Here is a 22,001-nt window from a genome sequence, read left to right as displayed (position 1 = left end):
ACTGGTCCCAAAGCCTGTCGGGGTGCTTGGATCTCAGCCAGCACTCAATCCTCAGGCCAGTATAATCAGTTGAAGAGCGGGAAGACAGCGCCATTTTGGGGGCGGAGCTTCTCCTCAGAGCAGACCCAGCAGTGTTCAGCGCCATTTTCCTGTCTGCACAGCGCTGATCGTGTGAAACTGGTCCCTCCACAGCAACTCCAGCTATCTGTAAACGGTACCAGGGGGTTGTAGAAGGTGGGGGGGGGAGGCTGCAATACGACTGTATTCTATTACGGTGCACAGTCAGCACTGACAAGGGGTCTCCCTTTGGTTAGAAGCGCTGTGTGTGGGTTGGCTTCAATCTCTGTGTCTCTCTTGCCATTCTTGGGGGGGAAACTCTGTCTGCCCTCCCCTGTGTGTGTGTGGAGTGTTTGGTGGTCTCCTTTAGCTATGTCCAGGGACACTGTGTCGTATGCTTCGGAGGATATGTTCTCCCAGGATGATCCCATTCCATGTAATCAGGATAGCACTGGTTTAACACAGATTCCAGCTAGGGAACCTGAGTGGTTTTCTTCTATCAAATCTTGGATTTCTCAGATTTCAGACAGGGTTGCAAGTAAAGAATCTGCAACCCAGGTATTACAGAACTCGATGGCAGTATGGCCTGATTCTGGTACCTCAGGACACTCCGCTGTATACCCCCACAAACGTGCGCTTGTTCATGTCATGCAAGATGACACTGATACCGATTCTGACACCACAGACGGTAATGGGGATGTGTTGCGGGGGTCTGCCTCTCTTGCAAAGGGGGTGCAATTGATGATAGAGGCTATCAGGGATGTGTTGAATATTAATGATACCACACCTGAGCAGGTTGAGGAGGCTTTTTTCACTGAAAATAAGAGAGCCTCGCTAACCTTCCCTGCGTCATAGGAATTAAGTGCTGTATTTGAGAAAGCATGGGAAAACCCTGAGAAAAATTCCAGATCCCTAAAAGGTCCAGGTGGCGTTCCCTTTCCCTGAGGAGGATAGAAAAAAAATGGGAAAACCCACCAATTGTTGACTCATCTGTGTCCAGACTCTTAAAAAAGGTGGTTTTACCTGTTCCGGGATCTACCCCCTTAAAGAAGCCGGCTGATCGTAAAATTGATAATACACTTAAATCAATGTACACCGCTTCGGGGGCCATATTATGTCAGACTATTGCTAGTGCATGGATTGCAAAGCTATAGTAAAGTGGTCAGGCACCTTACTTGATGATTTGGATACTATGGATAAGGGTGATGTTGAATTGTTTTTGCGTAACATTCACGATTCAGCAGGTTTTATGGTAGAATCCATGTAAGACCTGGGTTCCATGGCTGCTGGAATATCTTCCATGTCTGTTTCAGCTCCTCGGGGACTGTAGCTGCGCCAGTGGTCGGTCGACGTGGAATCCAGGAAAAGTGTGGAGCCCCTACCCTACACAGGTCAGGCTCTTTTTGGGGAAGCTTTGGATGCGTGGATATCCACGGCTACAGCGGGTAAGTATCCGTTTCTTCCCTCAGCAGCACCTGCTCCGAAGAAATCCTTCTTTTCATCAGCATCACAGTCCTTTCGGCCTAACAAGCCTAGAAAGGCCAAATCGTCCAATACCTTCTTTAGGGGAGGTCGAGTTAAATCCAAGAAACCTGCTGCTGCAGGTTCCCAGGAACAAAAGCCTGTTTCAGACTCAGAGACTCAGACAGTTCAGTCACGTCTGGGTATCGTCCAGCCTGGATCCCTGGGTGATAGATATTGTGTCCCAGGGATACAGGCTGGAATTTCAGAATCTCCCTCCTCAAATCAGGCTTGCCAGTTCTACTGGCAAGAAGAACTGTCCTACAAGAGGCTGTCTAGAAGTTGATGGAGGCACAGGTCATTGTACCAGTTCCTCCTCATTTGCAAACCACAGGTTACTATTCGAACCTTTTCGTGGTACCGAAACCAGATGGTTCGGTCAGGCCCATTCTGAACCTAAAATCATTGAAGCCCTTTCTAAAGGAGTTCAAGTTCAGAATGGAGTCTTTCCGGGGAGTGATATCAGGTTTGGAAGAGGGGGAATTCCTAGTATCCCTGGATATCAAGGATGCGTACCTCCACATTACGATTTGGCTGCCGCATTTGGCTGGACTGTCATTTCCAGCTCCAGGCCCTGCCATTCGGCCTCTTAACAGCACCGAGGGTTTTCACCAAGGTGATGGCAGAGATGATGATTCTTCTCCGCAAACAAGGGGTGAACATCATTCCATATCTGGACAATCTGTAGATAAAGGTATCGTCCAAGGAGAAGCTGTTGCAGTCCATTGTTCTCACAACCCACCTACTCAGACTCCACGGTTGGATTCTGAACCTTCCAAAATCACATTTGGAACCAACCCAGAGGTTGTCTCTTCTGGGGATGATAATCGACACCGAAGTGCAGAGGGTGTTTCTTCCGCAGGAAAAGGCGTTAGTGATGCAAGCAATGGTCCGGGATGTCCTGAAGCCAGCCCGGGTGTCTCTTCAGCGATGCAGTTGCCTTTTGGGAAAGATGGTGGCCTCTTACGAGGCTCTCCAGTACGGGCGGTTCCATGCTCGGGCCTTCCAATTGGATCTCCTGGACAAGTGGTCAGGATCTCATCTCCACATGCACCAGAGAATTCGCCTGTCGCCAAGGGCCAAGATTTTACTCCTCTGGTGGTTCCAATTGCCTCACCTTCTGGAGGGCCGCAGGTTTGAGATTCAGGACTGGGTCCTTCTAACCACGGATGCGAGCCTTCGGGGCTGGGGCGCAGTCACTCAAGGGGAAACCTTCCAAGGAAGGTGGTCAAGTCTGGAAGCCGGCCTGCCGATCGACCTCCTGGAACTAAGAGCTGTCTACAACGGTCTTCTTCAGGCGGTCCATCTTCTAAGAGATCGGGCCATTCAAGTACAGTCAGACAGGGTAACGATGGTGGCTTAAATAAACTGACAGGGCGGAACGAAGAGCAGAGCGGCAATGTCAGAGGTGACGGGAATCATCCTCTGGGCAGAAAGACACTCTCAGCCATCTTCATTCCGGTAGTGGACAACTGGGAAGCAGACTTCCTCAGCAGACATGATCTCCATCCAGGGGAGTGGGGTCTCCATCCGGAGGTGTTCAAGGAAATAACAGACCATTGGGGGTTAGCCCAAATAGATATGATGGCCTCTCGTCTCAATAAGAAGCTTCAACGCTATTGTTCCAGGTCGAGGGACCCACAAGCAGTGGCAGTGGATGCCCTGGTGTCTCAGTGGGTGTTTCAGTCGGTGTACGTGTTTCCACCACTTCCACTCATTCCAAGAGTTCTAAAGCTCGTAACAAGAGTTCAAGCAATCCTCATTGCTCCAGACTAGCCAAAGCGGGCTTGTTACGCGGACCTTCTGAATCTCTCGCAGGAAGAGTCGAGGCCTCTTCCTCTTCGGGAGGACCTGCTGCAGCAGGGGCCGTTCGCCTATCAAGACTTACTGCGGCTACGTTTGACAGCATGGAAGTTGAGTGCCTAATACTTGCTCGGAAGGGCATTCCGAAGAAGGTCATTCCTACTCGGATACAGGCTAGGAAAGGGGTAACGTCTAGGCATTGCCATCGTATTTGGAAGACATGTCTCTTGGGGTGAGTCCAAGAAGTTTCCTATGGTGGGGTTTCAACTGGGACGTTTCTTCCTATTACTGCAAGCAGGTGTGGATATGGGCCTGAGGTTGGGATCTGTGAAGGTCCAGATTTCGGCTTTGTCCATTTTCTTCCAGAAACAATTGGCTGCCCTCCCTGAGGTTCAGACCTTTTTGAAGGGAGTTCTGCACATTCAACCTCCCTTTGTAACGCCTATGGCACCTTGGGACCTTAACGTGGTGTTGCAGTTCCTCCAGTCAGACTGGTTTGAGCCTCTACAGGAGGTTGAGGTCAAATTTCTTACATGGAAGGCTGTCACGTTGTTGACCTTAGCTTCTGCTAGATGCGTGTCAGAATTGGGGGCTTGGTCTTGTAAAAGCCCTTATTTGATCTTCCACGAAGATAGAGCTGAGCTCCGGACACGTCCGCAGTTTCTTCCAAAGGTTGTGTCAGCATTTCATCTAACCTGTTGTGGTGCCAGTGGCTACTGCCTCATAAATTCCTCAAAAATCCTCTAGGACGTAAGAGAAAATAGGATTTTGGTTACCTACTGGTAAATCCTTTTCTCTTAGTCCGTAGAGGATGCTGGGCGCCCGCCCAGCGCTTCGTTTTCCTGCAACCGTTATCTGGTTCAGTACAACTTTATTTAGTTATGTACTGCATTGTTACTTGGTAAGTAATGTTTCAGCAGTTGCTGAGTTTTTCAAGGTAGTTAGCTTGATGTGCCTTGTATGTGTGAGCTGGTATGAATCTCGCCACTATCTGTGTTAAATCTTTCTCTCGAAGATGTCCGTCTCCTCGGGCACAGTTTCTAGACTGAGTCTGGTAGGAGGAGCATAGAGGGAGGTGCCAGCCCACACCCTCAAACTCTTAAAAAGTGCCAATGGCTCCTGGTGGACCCGTCTATACCCCATGGTACTAATGTGGACCCCAGCATCCTCTACAGACTACGAGAAAAGGATTTACCGGTAGGTAACCAAAATCCTATTATTACTAGGAAAATATACTAGACTGAGTGCTGGTGAGTAAGGACAGGATAATTGGTGATGGACGCTTAGGCTGCTGATATTGAAGGGTAGACTTATTACAGGCTGAAGTCCTGTACATACTCTGTTAAATGATTTTAAGTGAAAAATACTTGCATTATGGTATAAAATGGATTCAGGGGGTAATTCAGAGTTGATCGCAGCAGCAAATTTGTTAGCAGTTGTTCAAAACCATGTGCACTGCAGGGGGGGGGGGGGGGCAGATATAACGTGCAGAGAGTGTTCAAATTGGGTGGGTTATTTTGTGCAGGGTAAATACTGGCTGCTTTATTTTTACACTGCAATTAAGATTTCAGTTTGAACACACCCCACCCAAACCTAACGCTCTCTGCACATGTTATATCTGCCCCCCCCTGCAGTGCACATGGTTTTGCCCAACTGCTGCTAAATTTGCTGCTGCAATCAACTCTGAATTAGGCCCTCAGTAAATGTATCTACACATTAAGGGGGTTGACAGTTGATGGATTATACATCTAGGGGGCAGGTGAAAAAAAAATCCCTTATAACTGACTTGTTATCTCGGCTGAAAAAACACATAGATACGGGAACTCATCCTGGATACATGTATTTTCGACCCCCCAAAAAATGGTCTGGAATTGAATTGCCCGAAAACCACAATCAGGCAAAAATCGTGAACACAGACCGTTTCCCCCCCCCCCCCCCGCAATTAAATTTATAGTGAACCATTGAATTCCCCACCCAGAAGGCTGGATTGTATTGTCTCTTACTGGTACAACTTGGGCGTCCGACTTATAGTATGTCATATGAAAGATTACAGCAATAAGAGGTAATTATTTTATAGAATTGCCACCATATCTCATTGTAATCCCATTGGGGTCTTTTTGTGTGCAACTTGGATCAGTACACGTGGTGATATTGGATCAGGCGTCCAATAACGTATCGCGTGGCTGTTGCTTAGTGTTTATGCCCCGTGCAGTGATTTCACAGCTTTTTCACTCGTGTGACTTGTAAACCACATTTCTCATTGTTTGCGTTGTATTTCTGAATTCTGCATTTTTCTACATTGTAATAAGCTCAGGTGTAGAGTGTTTGATTATACAGCACAGTATTCTATGGTGAGCTAAATAACAAGGCTATAATTTATGCAGAATATCTTTTGTCTCTCTGCTGATATCTCTTATACATGTAGTACTTACGGCCTGGTGGCCAATTAATGATGATTCTCCTGTTGAAAGGTATTCACAAAGTTCTGATCTTGGACAGTAGGTGGTGCTGGAAACCTGCAGCGAGTCTTTTTCTGACCTATAATGTAATCATTCAAGGGAAACCAGCAGCACAAAATATAATATCTATAATTAGATATAATTTTATTTATTAATCGTTTCTTATATAGCGCAGCAATTTCCGTTGCGCTTTACAAAACAATTGAAAACAACAGTGGAGAAAAAAGACTGGTTAATAACAGGCAGTCGCAAGTTTACATTTCTCTAACGTCCTAAGTGGATGCTGGGGACTCCGTCAGGACCATGGGGTTTAGCGGCTCCGCAGGAGACGGGGCACAATAATAAAAGCTTTAGGATCACGTGGTGTGCACTGGCTCCTCCCCCTATGACCCTCCTCCAAGCCTCAGTTAGATTTTTGTGCCCGGCCGAGAAGGGTGCAATCTAGGTGGCTCTCCTGAGCTGCTTAGAATAAAAGTTTAAGTTAGGTTTTTTATTTTCAGTGAGTCCTGCTGGCAACAGGCTCACTGCTACGAGGGACTTAGGGGAGAGAAGTAAACTCACCTGCGTGCAGGATGGATTTGCTTCTTAGGCTACTGGACACCATTAGCTCCAGAGGGAGTCGGAACACAGGTCTCACCCTGGGGTTCGTCCCGGAGCCGTGCCGCCGACCCCCCTTGCAGATGCCGAAGTTGAAGAGGTCCAGAGGTCCGGAAACAGGCGGCAGAAGACTTTCAGTCTTCATAAGGTAGCGCACAGCACTGCAGCTGTGCGCCATTGTTGTCGGCACACTTCACACCAGCGGTCACTGAGGGTGCAGGGCGCTGGGGGGGGGCGCCCTGGGCAGCAATGTATTATACCTTTTTTATGGCTAAAATACATCACATATAGCCCTTGAGGCTATATGGATGTATTTAACCCCTGCCAGATCTCACAAACTCCGGGAGAAGAGCCCGCCGTTTTAGGGGGCGGGGCCTATTCTCCTCGGCACACGGCGCCATTTTCCTGCTCAGCTCTGCTGTGAGGAAGGCTCCCAGGCTCTCCCCTGCACTGCACTACAGAAACAGGGTTAAAACAGAGAGGGGGGGCACTTATTTGGCGATATGATTACATATGTGAAAATGCTATAAGGGAAAACACTTGTATAAGGGGTTGTCCCTGTATAATTATAGCGTTTTTGGTGTGTGCTGGCAAACTCTCCCTCTGTCTCCCCAAAGGGCTAGTGGGGTCCTGTCCTCTATCAGAGCATTCCCTGTGTGTGTGCTGTGTGTCGATACGTGTGTGTCGACATGTAGGAGGACGATGTTGGTGAGGAGGCGGAGCAAATTGCCTGTATTGGGATGTCACTCTCTAGGGAGTCGACACCGGAATGGATGGCTTATTTAGGAATTACGTGATAATGTCAACACGATACAAGGTCGGTTGACGACATGAGACGGCCGGCAAACAAATTAGTACCTGTCCAGGCGTCTCAGACACCGTCAGGGGCTTGTAAAAACGCCCATTTACCTCAGTTGGTCGACACAGACACAGACACGGACACTGACTTCAGTGTCGACGGTGAAGAAACAAACGTATTTTCCTTTAGGGCCACACGTTACATGTTAAGGGCAATGAAGGAGGTGTTACATATTTCTGATACTACAAGTACCACAAATAAGGGTATTATGTAGGGTGGGAATAATCTACTTGTAGTTTTTCCTGAATCAGATAAATTAAAGTGTGTGATGATACGTGGGTTTCCTCCGATAGAAAATTATTGGAGGTATACCCTTTCCCGCCAGAAGTGAGGGCGAGTTGGGAAACACACCTTAGAGTGGATAAGGCGCTCACACGCTTATAAAAACAGTGGCGTTACCGTCTCCAGATACGGCCGCCCTCAAAGAGCCAGCTGATAGGAAGCTGAAAAATATCCTAAAAAGTATATACACACATACTGGTGTTATACTACGACCAGCAATCGCCTCAGCCTGGATGTGCAGCGCTGGGGGGGCTTGGTCGGATTTCCTGACTGAAAATATTGATACCCTTGACAGGAACAATATTTTATTGACTATAGAGCATTTTAAGGATGCATTTCTATATATGCGAGATGCGCATTCTGGCATCAAGAGTAGATGTGATGTCCATATCTGCCAGACGATGTTTATAGACATGACAGTGGTCAGGTGATGCAGATTCCAGACGGCACATGGAAGTATTGCCGTATAAAGGGGCGGTCCATCGGACCTGGTGGCCATGGCAACAGCTGGAAAATCCACTTTTGTTACCCCAAGTCACATCTCAGCAGAAAAGGACACAGTCTTTTCAGTCTCAGTCCTTTCGTACCCATAAAGGCAGGCGGGCAAAAGGCCAGTCGTATCTGCCCAGGGTTAGAGGAAAGGGAAGAAGACTGCAGCAGGCAGCCCATTCCCAGGAACAGAAGTCCTCCACAGCTTCTGCCAAGTCCGCAGCATGACGCTGGGGCCATACAAGCGGACTCAGGTGCGGTGGGGGGTCATCTCAAGAGTTTCAGCACGCAGTGGGCTCACTCGCAAGTGGACTCCTGGATCCTACACGTAGTATCCCAGGTGTACATTGGAAATTCGAGACGTCTTCCCCTCACAAGTTCCTGAAGTCTGCTTTACCAACGTCTCCCTCCGACAGGGAGGCAGTATTGGGAAAAAATTCACAGGCTGTATTCCCAGCAGGTGATAATCAAAGTACCCCTCCTACTACAAGGGAAGGGGTATTTTTCCACACTATATTGTGGTACTGAAGCCAAACGGCTCGGTGAGATCTAAAAGATTTGAACAATTACATACAAGGGTTCAAATCAAGATGGAGTCACTCAGAGCAGTGATAGCGAACCAGGACGATATGGGGTCACTGGATATCAGGGACGCTTACCTACATGTCCAAATTTTGCCCTTCTCACCAAGGGTATCTCAGGTTCGTGGTACAGAACTGTCACTATCAGTTCAGACGCTGCCGTTTGGATTGTCCACGGCACCCCGGGTCTTTACCATGGTAATGGCCGAAATGATGATTCTTCCTTAAAGAAATATGGACGCTTTCCTGATAAGGGCAAGGTCCAGAGAACAGTTGGCGGTCGGAGTAGCACTATCTCAAGTAGTTCTACGACAGCACGAGTGGATTCTAAATATTCCAAAATCGCAGCTTTTTCCGACGACACGTCTAATGTTCCTAGGAATGATTCTGGACACAGTCCAGAAAAGGATGTTTTCTCCCGGAGAAGAAGGCCAGGGAGTTATCCGAGCTAGTCAGGAACCTCCTAAAACCAGGAAAAGTATCAGTGCATCATTGCACAAGGGTCCTGTGAAAAATGGTGGTTTCTTACAAAGCGATCCCATTCGGTAGATTTCACGCAAGAACCTTTCAGTGGAATCTGCTGGGAAAATGGTCCGGATCGCATCTTCAGATGCATCAGCGGATAACCCTGTCTCCAAGGACAAGGGTGTTTTCTTCTGCGGTGGCTGCAGAGTGCTCATCTATGAAAGGGCCGCAGATTCGACATTCAGGACTGGGTCCTGGTGACCACGGATGCCAGCCTGAGTGGCTGGGGAGCAGTCACACAAGGAAAAAATTTCCAGGGAGTGTGATCAAGTCTGGAGACTTCTCTCCACATAAATATACTGGAGCTAAGGGCAATTTGCAAGGCTCTAAACTTAGCAAGACCTCTGCTTCAAGGTCAGCCGGTATTGATCCAGTGGGACAACATCACGGCAGTCGCCCACGTAAACGGACAGGGCGGCACATGAAGCAGGAGGGAAATGGCAGAAACTGCAAGGATTCTTCGCTGGGCGAAAAATCATATGATAACACTCTCAGCAGTGTTAATTCCGGGAGTGGAAAACTGGGAAGCAGACTTCCTCAGCAGGCATAACCTCCACCCGGGAGAGTGGGGACTTCAGCGGGAAGTCTTCCACATGATTGTAAACCGTTGGGAAAAACCAAAGGTGGACATGTTGGAGTCCCGCCTGAACAAAAAACTAGACAAATATTGCGCCAGGTCAAGGGACCCTCAGGCAATAGCGGTGGACGCTCTGGTAACACTGTGGGTGTACCAGTCAGGGTATGTGTTCCCTCCTATGCATCTCATACCAAAAGTACTGAGAATCATAAGAAGGAGATGAGTAAGAACGATACTCGTGGTTCCGGATGGGTCAAGAAGGACTTGGTACCCGGAACTTCAAGAGATGCTCACGGAAGAACCGTGGCCTCTACCTTTAAGAAAGGACCTGCTCCAGCAGGGGCCTTGTCTGTTCCAAGACTTACCGCGGCTGCGTTTGACGGCATGGCAGTTGAACGCCGGATCCTGAAAGGGCATTCCAGATGAAGTCATCCCTACCCTGGTCGAAGCCAGGAAGGATGTAACCGCAAAACATTTTCACCGCATTTGGCGAAAATATGTTGCGTGGTGTGAGGCCAAGAAGGTCCCTACAGAGGAATTCCAACTGGGTCGTTCCTACATTTCCTGAAAACAGGACTGTCTATGGGCCTAAAATTAGGGTCCATTAAGGTTCAAATTTCGACCCTGTCGAATTTCTTCCAGAAAGAACTGGCTTCAGTGCCTGAAGTTCAGACGTTTGTAAAAGGGGTACTGCATATACAGCCTCCTTTTGTGCCCCCAGTGGCACCTTGGGATCTCAATGATGTTTTGAGTTTCCTAAAGTCACATTGGTTTGATCCACTCATCACTGTGGAATTAAAATATTTCACATGGAAGGTGAAGATTCTATTAGCCCTGGCTTCAGCCAGGCGTGTGTCAGAATGGGCGGCTTTATCATATATAAGCCCTTACTTAATTTTTCATTCTGACAGGGCAGAATTGAGGACTCGTCCTCAATTTCTCCTTAAGGTGTTTTCTGTTTTTCACATGAACCAACCTATTGTGGTACCTGCGGCTACTAGGGACTTGGAGGACTCCAAGTTACTTGACGTTGTCAGGGCCCTGAAAATATATGTTTCCAGGACGACTGGAGTCAGAAAATCTGACTCGCTGTTTAGCCTGTATGCACCCAACAAGATGGGTGTTCCTGCTTCTAAGCAGACGATTGCTCGCTGGATTTGTAGTACAATTCAGCTTGCACATTCTGTGGCAGGCTTGCCACAGCCAAAATCAGTAAAAGCCCATTCCACAAGGAAGTGGGCTCATCTTGGGCGGCTGCCCAAGGGGTCTCGTCTTTACAAGTTTGCCGAGCTGCTACTTGGTCAGGGGCACACCCTGACTGAGGAGGACCTGGAGTTCTCTCATTCGGTGCTGCAGAGTCATCCGCACTCTCCCGCCCGTTTGGGAGCTTTGGTATAATCCCCATGGTCCTGACGGAGTCCCCAGCATCCACTTAGGACGTTAGAGAAAATAAGAATTTACTTACCGATAATTCTATTTCTCGTAGTCCGTAGTGGATGCTGGGCGCCCATCCCAAGTGCGGATTGTCTGCAATACTTGTACATAGTTATTGTTACAAAAATCGGGTTATTCTTGTTGTGAGCCATCTTTTCAGAGGCTCCTTCGTTGTTATCATACTGTTAACTGGGTTCAGATCACAGGTTGTACGGTGTGATTGGTGTGGCTGGTATGAGTCTTACCCGGGATTCAATATCCTTCCTTATTATGCACGCTCGTCCGGGCACAGTATCCTAACTGAGGCTTGGAGGAGGGTCATAGGGGGAGGAGCCAGTGCACACCACCTGATCCTAAAGCTTTTATTATTGTGCCCTGTCTCCTGCGGAGCCGCTAAACCCCATGGTCCTGACGGAGTCCCCAGCATCCACTACGGACTACGAGAAATAGAATTATCGGTAAGTAAATTCTTATTTTTTACAATTTATAGGCAAGTAGGTATTGATACACAAGGACAGGTTTTATCTATTGCATAAAGGTCCACCAGATTGCAAAAGTTCTTGGTGGGCTGCATGATCTGGTCACACAGCAATCTCGGCTAAGGGTCAGGAGGATGGGAAAGTGAAGAACAAGAAAATATGTGAGGATATGAGTAGACTCTGCAGTGGGGAAGCAATTGGATAGGAAAGTTTATGAATGTTATATGGCAGTTCCAGAATTTGATAAGCTTGCCTGAAAGGTTTCAGAGAAGAGTTTTCAGGAAACACTTCAAGGTATTGAGACTAGATACTGAGACTAGAGGAGAGTCTTATTGTGCTTGGGAGGGCATTCCACAGAGTGGGTGTAGCCTGGAGAAAGTCCTGCAATCCTCCACAGTAATACCTAACACACCCATTGCACTGTAAATGGGAGTGAATAATAAGTGCGGCTGAGAGGCGTAAATCGGGATGCGGGCAGCATCCCGGCAGTGTAGATGCCGGTGGTCAGGTGACACTGAAACCCTAAATGCTGGCAGCGCAAAGGTAAGGGTTGGGGGTGGGGTTTTAGGATTTGGCGCTATGGGGGGGTTAGCCGTAGCCTCCACACATCCCTCCCCCGAGTCTTAGCCCCCACACAAGACCCCCCCCCTTCCCGAGTCTTAGCCCTAGCCGCCACTCTATGCGGGTTAGGGGAGGGGGCAGGGGAGGGGTAAATTACTTAGATCCCCTGTTGGCATTTTAATTGGGATGCCACGGTCAGTTATGTGACTGACGGCATCCAGAACACCAGGATGATCCTTTCACATCCTGTAGATCTTATGAAGAGTGAAGGGGTTGTGTTGTAAGATATTTTGGACTGCACACCTTAATTTTAAACATAATAAGAGATGCTATCATGCTGAGAATTGTAGTGCCAACAAGAAAATTAATATACAGGTGCACACATAGGGGTATATTCAATTGAAGTCGGATCCATTCCGACATTCATTTGTCGGAATCGATCCGACCTGGGCTATTCAATGACATCTCAATTTGACTTTTAAAAAAGTCGAATTGAGATGCGGGAGGGGAGACCGGGGAGAGCGGCACTACTATATAGCCGCTGCTGTAGCGCTGCTCTCCCCCATCTGCCTGCGGCTCTCCCCCGTCCCCAGTCTCTCTGCCTCTCCCTGTCCCTCCTCTCTGAAGTCCCTGCGTCACAGCCGCCGCTCATGGCAGCGTCCACCCGGCACCAGCAAGCGAGGTCTCGCTTGCTGGAGCCAGGTGGACGCTGCTGTGAGCGGCGGCTGTGACATCCTCCAGCGCTGCTCACCCTGTCCCCGCCTCGGCTCTCCCCGTCTCCAGCGCTGCTCTCCCCATCTCACTACGACTTTTTTTTTAAAGTCGAAGTGAGATGGTCAAAAAGGGGGCCAATACCTGTCGGTTTTGGCCCCGTTTTCGACACAAGCACGTGGATCGGCAGCTATTCCACTGATCCACGTGCTTTTCGACAAGTCGAATTCCTCTACTTGTCGAAAAATTTGGGGTTATATTGAATAGGTCGGAACCCCTTCTGACCTAAAAAAGTCGAAAACTGCTGTTTTTTCGACAGACGACGGCTTTCAACTTCAATTGAATATACCCCTTGATCACTAAAGTATGATAAACTCTTAAAATAAATATAGAATATAAATGTGGTTCTTAGCACATGTTCGTCCCATCCACCACGTCAAGGTGAACCCCACCAGATGGGTGCCTAACATCCATAATACTACCTCCTATAAATTTATCCCGGACTTGCCAGACTAGAGCCTATTGTGGCGGCACGTCAGTAGGTCTATGTTTGCGTAACTCCCTAATATGTTAGTGTTTTGTATTTGACTCACCCAGGATTGTCCTGTTTTTGAAAATCGTGAATAAAGGTCTTGGTTGTGATCACCTTCCACCTAATTTTCCAACTTGTATTGAGCGTTGTACTAGTCATGGAAAATCCAGCCATCTCTCTAATTTTGCCTTGTGCATCTAAACAGTTCTACAGATAACTAATGGTTTCTTGGAGTAAGTAGTATTGAGCTGCTAATACTGGATGGAGTCCATATTTCTCACGTAATAGGAATACCACTGCCAATTGGATATGTAGCTTCTCTGGGTGGAACTGGAGGCCACAAACTAGACTAGGAGAAAATAGTTGTGTTCTAACATTTTGTACAGCAAATAAACTCCAGGCTTCACGTGTAAGCAGCTGAATCAGCGCAGATGGAAACTGATTAGTACAGAGGGTATTGGCTAAAGAGGCACTGCAGTATTGATTACTGGCCTTTACACGCATGCTTCAGCGATGTATAGCTTGTTAGAATGTGTAAATGTCTGCATTTTCCGTTCTGGGTTTTTCCCTTTGTTAATTTCACATGCCTACACGGATGGATCAAACGTCTCTTTAAAGATGCTTTAGCGTATTTGTGCCTAACACAATGAATTGTATAGCCTAGATATAGTCATATTATCCTTCTGTGCAGGGTAAGCACAAACTTGGTGGGCTGACAGTCATTGTGCCTGCTCTGTATTATATTTCCGATTCTTGCCTATCCGCCCCCATGGCAACACATACTTAACAGCGCTGCAATACATATCCTCTGCTAATAGACCACACTCCTAAAGTAATGTGCTGTTAGAGGATTAGCGCCTACTTTATTCTCGTTAAAGGGACTGGCCTTGAGAGATGAGGGGGGACAGCGTGATAGTAAGCTCTGTAAACACGTCTGCATAATATTTATACTAGATTAATATAAAGCAAAAACATTAGAACAAGAGTTCATTTATACAGCTGTTCTGTAAAGGACCCCTTAAGCCAAACAGCAAGTTATATGTGCTGCACAACCTCTGAAAAGAAGCCATAACCTCAGTACACAGGGTTTTTTAATAGTTATTGATATTATGTTAGCTGAAAGGCTCAACAATTCACAATTGTCAGGCTGAAGTTTTGCCCCTGGACCCAATAGCTGTTAGCTGCACCTCTGATGGGTATGGAACCTGTCACAGCCAATCACCACACAAAGTAACCCATCTCCTTGTGATCACATGGTCCCTAGATCGATTTTGAGTGCCTGGCAGCTGATTTGACTGGACAATCCTGAAATCAGTGGTCCATATCAATAAATGTTTGCATGGATCTTGATTTCAATGTATTTGTAGGCTAATTCCATCCAAAAACAACATTTTTTGTTAAGTTAGGTAATAGTAATCCTTTTTCTCTTTGGTAAATCAAAAGCTTCACTGTTTTGTTGCCGCTCAGCTCTTTAAAATGAGATTGGATCAGTGTTGGCACCCGTCCTCTGTGAAGTTCCCACAAAAAAGCATCACGGTCATTGCCCCGACTCGGCGAGTATCTCCCTCCCCATATCCTTACTACAAGAGCCAAGGTAGAATGTTACCTTATTTAAGTTCGACTCACTGGCCACCAGTATATTGCATGAAATCTCCAGGCTCCCTAGCAAATTGTAGAGGGAGGTCAGTGACGCGCTTCCACCCATAATCCGCTATTAACTTGCGTGATGTCATTAATTGGCCTCACGCCTTCCTCTTCGCTGTTGTATCCGCCTGATGAAATAGGTGTGTGAGCCTGATGAAATAGGATGCAGCAGTTAAAGATGGCCTCTTTAAGCGGAGGGACTACTTCTACAATTCAGCTAAGGAAGTTGGGGAATTAAGGGGCCTACACACTGGTCGATGTTTTCGACCATCAGTATTATCATTATTTAATTAAAGGAGTGTGGCTAAGGCTAATAGGATAATTAGGGATAGTAGCCATCCTTGTCATTCAGTCTTTTCCCTCTTGCCCTCTGGGAAGCGTTATAGGTGTCTTGGTTGCCATACTAGCAGGATGAGGAACATTTTTTCCCTTCTATAATTGTTGGTTTGAACTCTTATTTAGCAAGAAAAAGGAATACCAAGAAATGGATGATCGGGCGCTGTTAGGTGCTGTGGTTGTAATGCTGCTGCTATAACGTTTGGGATAGTCACACCCAAGCCATAAATGACAGAAAAAACAAACAAACAAACAACAACAATAGCAGCGCTAACGTGATAATGAATTAGTAAAATATGATAAGAAGGATTGAGTGAGAACATTCTTCACATTTAATAGGGTATAAGATCAAACCACATTAAAACCACATATAAAAATTCATAACAATAGTAACAATAAGAATAAAAAAATGAGGGTCAAAATTATAACTGCCTGTATCAATGTAATCCGTTCCTGTTAAAAATAAACTGGATTGCAGATGGGTAGGACAGATGGAGACAGACTGACGGCGCAGTCTCACCAATAAACTTTACCAAAGCCGCTAGAGGTGTAGTCCCTTGAGAGTGTCTCTTGTATTTACTCAGAACCAGCCAGGTTTGGGATCCTCATTATATCGCGGTGACCTTGTATATGAAGGGTTGGTGATGCTCCAGATATAATTAGTCGCCTCACTTTTTCTGCAGATATCAAAGTCCAGTATTGGTCCGGATACAGTTCGGCAGTAGAAATTGAGTAGATATTGACCCAGGTAGCCTCTGACGCGTTTCGCTGCGGGCACTGCAGCTTTGGTAAATTTTATCACTCAATCCTTATCATATTTTACTAATTCATTATCAGGTTAGCGCTGTTGTTGTTTTTTTTCTTTTTTTTCTTTGTTGAACTCTCATTAGTCTGTTGAAGCATAAGTGTACTGTATTGCAATTTAACTTCTGTATTTTTCTAATGTTTTTAGTTACAATAAACTATCGATCTATTATCTATCTTATCGACCAACAATATTATCGGGTATCCGCACTGTAGGTTGACACCCATTTGTCGACAGTGGGTAGGTCGACACTAGAAATAGTCAACATTATTTTTTATGTGGTTTTTTTTTTTTCTTCTTTTTTTACTTTTTCATAATTTACGATCCACGTGGACTACGATTGGGAACGGTAACCTGCAAAGTGAGCCATGCAAGGGGACGCGGTGCACTAATTGGGGTTCCCGGTCACTTGACAGAAAACTACACCAAAAAAAGTTAAAAAAATGCGTGTCGACCTTTTTTCATGTTGACCTTGTTCATGTCGACCTAATGGCCGTGTCAACCTATTTCTAGTGTCGATCTATCCACTGTCGATCTATCCACTGTAGACCAATGGGTGTCGACCTTGAGTCCCATACCCTATTATCGATCGATTTTACCTACACACTGGACGATATCAATGGTCAATTTGGATGGTATGAGAGTACTTGCATCTATATCGTCCAAATTGACAGGCATGTATCAACGATGATCGATGAACGATTGCGGGCATGCGCATCGTTCATCGTTGATGCATCCACAGTGAAAGATATGAATGATATATCCTTCATATATTTCAAGATATCGCCCAGTGTGTAGGCCCCTTTAGCCTTTGGAACACTACAGTGCATTTTATTATGCTTTGTGTGTGAGGATTTAAATATGAACAAGGCCCAATTAAGTAACGTTGAACAGGGCCTCCAGGATGACGCAAAGCTGACCTGCATTATATTCAGCTGATATACTGTTTTTCATCCTGTACCATTTTTGTCAAGTATTCTATTCTAATAGTAAGACATTTGCAGCTACATTATGTTTTAAGTAGTCTCCGTTACTTGTGAAATGTGCTGAATTTTTATTTTATAACGACTACTGAATAATCGTTTGAAAAGACTGATCTAAGGCTATGTATGAACAAATCTTTACAGTGCATAAATTATTTAGGGATGTGTCGTAGGGGCCTTCAGAAGCCTTTAGCATATTCAGGCTGCCATTCTAAGAAAAAGATTGATCTTATAAATCACGTTTTTCAGCTAAGGTGTAAGCGGAGGCACAATCAGGAATGTGCATAGGGAACAGCAGGAATTCATGCATTCATTTGAAAGACTCTTAAGTAAAGTTCTCAACTTTCTGCATGTAAAGGCTGCATAATAATTAAACAATCCAAGTGAACAATGGGGTGTTTAAACATTCTTTAAAAAGGTGCAAATTAACATTTTCTTCCTACTCCTACGTACTGTTACGTTACTGTACTTTTTTTTTGGCATATGCCAGTATAATTTCTGACAGTGTTTTATTTCAGGAAATTGAACAATACATCTTTTAAAGCGCTGCTATACATAATACACAGTGACACATCAGAAAGATGTATATATGTATCCAAGGCAATGTATGTACAGGTACAATGCAGCAGAGTGCCATCCATTGTCTGGTTTTCATGTGCAAGAGGCTGGTTGTAGTGTTCTGTTTGAGCTGACAATAGAACATGATGCAGCTGTGGGCTCTAATGCCCAAATGTATTTATTGTAGCGCACACATATTACGCAGCGCTTTACATTGAACAAACTATGGGACAGATGTATCAAGCCTGGAGAAGTGATAAAGCAGTGATAAGTGCAAGGTGATAATGCACCAACCAATCAGGTACAATATGTACATATAGGAGCTGATTGGCTGGTGCGTTATCACCTTGCACTTATCACTGCTTTATCACTTCTCCAGGCTTAATACATCTGCCCCTATATTCCCTACCACATGTACACGCACACACATTCACGCTAGAGTTAATTTTGTTGGGATCCAGTTAACCTACCAGTATATTTTTGGATTGTGGGTGGAAACCCAGAGTACCTGGAGGAAACCCACTCAAGCAAGGGGAGAATATACAAACTCCACACAGTTAGAGCCATGGTGGGAATGGAACCCATGACCTCAGTGCTGTGGGGCAGTAATACTAACCATTACACCATCTTGGTTGCGGACGTATTAGCCAAATTGTATCTGAATTTGTCAGGTTTGACTTCTAGAAGTTGATTCTGAGCACCTACTTTGCAATAGCTTCTCAATTCCAAAGTCTGTATACTAGTTGGACGTTGTTGGTATTGTACCATGTGCAGCAACTGACTCTATGCATGCTCTTACCTGTGTGATATGATATCCAGCTAATACTGTACATGTAAGGCAATGCATTGTGAATTCCAACTAGTCTGTGGCTTGTCATCACATTCCTTTACTGTGTTTCCCACCCTTATCCTCCGCAGTAATACCTCACACACTCTTTGCACTGTGGTAAGGATGCTTTATCTGGTGCAGCCCCATTATCTGCCAACCATCCATCCTCTGTCCTCCCATCACAGGGACGTATGCCTCTACCACCCTGCTAGAAAGAAGGATTGCTGTGGATTTGGTGAAAGAAATATGCGCAGCCCCCATCACTCTGCTCTCACCAGCACAAACGGTCTTCAAAGGGATTCAAGTTACTTTCAAACCTGTCCACTTCTCCCCCCTCCTTTATTAACATCATTCTTCCTTACACTCTGAGCCCCACTACTAAATCAGCCTGGCTGCAATGAGGTGTCATGGGAAGCTAATGGAGCATTTTAACAGATACCTTTTGATCTGAATGCTTAGGTCTGGTGTAAGCATTCAACATTAATAGAACACAAGCCTTGCTTTCATTTCACAATGGCTGCAGTCCAGTGATTGCCAAATGCTGACCTCAAGGCACCCTAGCAGTCCAGGCTGGCACTACGCAGAGATTAGTCAGTGCTGTGATAAGATCTTTTGTGCACTTACATAAGGTGCAGAGACTAGTGAAAAGGTGTTGTCAGATCTCTTACTACTGATGTGTAGACAATAGAGGTTTCATTATGACATCCTGGTGATCTTGATGCCGGTGGTCACATGACCAACCCTGACACTGAAGATCCTGACATTGAGAGGGGTAAGTTTTTTTCACCCTCCTCTAACCCCCCGGCGGCTAGGGCTAACACTCGGGGGGCAGTGGTTAGGGATAACACTCGTCGGGTGGTGGGGATTTAGGGCTAACCCCCAGGAGGGGGTGGCGGCTAGGGATAACCCTCTTGGGATGACGGCTAGGGATAATAAAGAAAACCTGTGCCTAAACCCTCAAACCCCCCTGTGCCTAGCCCTAATCCTCCACCTTCCCCCAGTGCCTACTCCTAACCCAAAACTGGACCCCGATACTTACGGCATGTTGGCTGGCTGTCTGTATTCCGCCACTGGTCACACGACTGCTGGAATGCTGATCGCATCTCGTTATAGATTGGGCTAAATAAATAAGTGTATGAAAGTATAACTTCCATTTAAAAATAAGTTTGTATTACTCATTAATTGTGTTCTTACTTATCGCTCTTACGCAGATCTGATGTTGTTTGAGACCTCATAGAACTTGGATAACCTTTTCCAAAACTTATTTGGCACTGGTCTTCTCCGGCAACCTATGTAGCCTCTGTTGTATGGCATGTGTGTAATGGTATTGGACCAACATTGAGCCTGAAAACATTTGCATCCCTTGCAAGCCATATTTCATTTCCAAGCATATAGTAGCGGATGAATATAAATCATAGTGTAGTGCAGACTTTCTCTGCAAAACAATCTGGCTCCCAGGATCTGCTGAATCAGCCCCCTGGTTTGTAAGAAAAGGCTGTGAGTGGGAGAGAAGATTGAATATATGGATTTAGCAGGGACTGCAGTGCATAGGACCGGCTGTAAACTTTACAGGGACTCTTGTGTTCTCTGCTTGTGCGCTCCGTGGTTGTAAGAACGTTTTTTTAAGGTAATATAAATTTGTCAAGAGCATCATAACTTGAGAGAATCTGCGGCTGATGACTAGGAAGGCGCGTAACATAACAACATTGTGTATGTACGATACATCTGCATTGTGTTATGTTTGTGTGCGTCCATATGGACTACTGCTTTTGGGAGAATTAGTTGTCTGTATATGTGAAATTGTGCTAATGCAATCAGAATACAGCTAGAATTCATTAGCAGGGGTGAGCAAGCATTGCCAATTAGAGTATTTGTACATTTGCATTAGATTAATTTGTGCATTATTCATATACAGAACACACCTGTTCTAACTAAAGCATTTTATTCTTATCACATTTTTCTCGCTAATATGGATTGTATTCATTTGTTTAAACGTGTATATCTGTCTGTAGATCACTGTATACCCTCCCCTTATTGCAGCATAGAGTTTGACAGAGACTGTGACTACTTCGCCATTGCCGGTGTGACCAAGAAGATCAAGGTGTACGAGTATGGCACGGTGATCCAGGACGCTGTGGACATCCACTACCCAGAGAATGAAATGACGTGTAATTCAAAAATCAGGTAGGAGACCTATTATTAGTATAACAACAACTGTTATGGGTCATAGTAGGACAAGCGTCAATAGCTGGGCCATCGCTGGGCCATGCAGCTAAAGCCTTGTCTTGATGGACTGGCCGTCACTTGCGCACATTAGAGTGATGCATAATTCCGCATCGCTTATCCTGGGCTGGCTTCAGATACCTGCACAGACCTAGTTGTATAAAGAGCGCTCGGCTCGCGCAAACCAGGATTAGTGAACAAGAGACTCTGTATTAGATGAGAGAAGTTGCTGGATTCAGTATGTATTACCGGAGGACATGATGCCGACTGTCAATATTGCGACAGCAGCATCCTGCCCCCCAGAATTCCGGCAGCGGGGCGAGTGTGAAGAGTCCCCTTGCGGGAATGCTGCACTCGCCATGCTGCGGGTTCGGAGGTTTGCTGCGCTCGCCACAGGAGCTATTCCCACTCTGGTTGTTGTGGAGACCCACAAGTGGGAATAGTCCTGATGCGCTGGGATTCCGACTGGCGGCATTGTCTGCTGTCGGGATTCCGGCATTGGGATCCTGACCGCCGGGATACCAACATCCGGCAAATTCAACGCATCCCAAGTTGCTATATAAGCATTCTGCGCTCTTATTAAAAAAAAAAAAAAATGTGTTCATTGCTTACATTGATACTGTTTATTTTGCAATAGTTCATATTTAACTAGTTGTCTTTGACATGTGTAAATAGATCCTTTTGCGTTAAGTGCACACCCATATGTTTTGACTGTATTAATAATACCCCAGTATATTTCTTCCTGATTTTATATTTTTTTGCTTTAAACCGTTTTCCTCCCTTTTCCACCTACTCATGTTGCCAGGACTGTCCCCAATGCCCCGAAAGTGTACCGCTGTGTTGTAGTTTAGCCATACGCCATAAAGGCAGGTTTTTATGCTTGCATTTATTTCTCTTTAGCCACAGATAATTCTGGCCATGGCCCAGCACTGTGAATTATATCTGTTCTAAGAGTGTGCACTTGCTAACTATGTTTTTTGAATTAGCCCAAAGAATTTTAGCTATAAATAGCCTTGGGTATTTTTATGTGCCTCCCATTCAAGCTGGTGCTTATTTGAGTGCGTGCGTTCAGCTTCTCAGTTCGCCCCGTCTGCATTTACAAATCAGTGTGTGATGCATGTCTGCTCCTGTCAGTGCTGTACTGAGCACGCTGAGC

The 22,001-nt window shown here is 45.8% G+C and overlaps 1 protein-coding gene across 5 annotated transcripts in view; it reads left to right on the top strand.

The window, feature by feature from the left end:
* Positions 1 to 22,001, top strand: part of COP1 (COP1 E3 ubiquitin ligase) — a 581,242-nt gene that overhangs the window by 330,092 nt on the left and 229,149 nt on the right. For all 5 annotated transcript variants that reach the window (XR_010186699.1, XM_063939703.1, XM_063939702.1 and 2 more), the window contains one exon: positions 20,663 to 20,806. Coding sequence is in view for 4 of the 5 variants with exons in the window: in XM_063939703.1 (XP_063795773.1) it covers positions 20,663 to 20,806 (144 nt within the window). In the remaining variant the exon portion in view is untranslated. The remainder of the gene's footprint in view (positions 1 to 20,662; positions 20,807 to 22,001) is intronic.

The sequence above is a fragment of the Pseudophryne corroboree genome, chromosome 9 (assembly GCF_028390025.1).
Source record: "Pseudophryne corroboree isolate aPseCor3 chromosome 9, aPseCor3.hap2, whole genome shotgun sequence".
Lineage (NCBI taxonomy): Eukaryota > Metazoa > Chordata > Amphibia > Anura > Myobatrachidae > Pseudophryne > Pseudophryne corroboree.
This window is presented reverse-complemented; position numbering and strand designations above follow the sequence as displayed.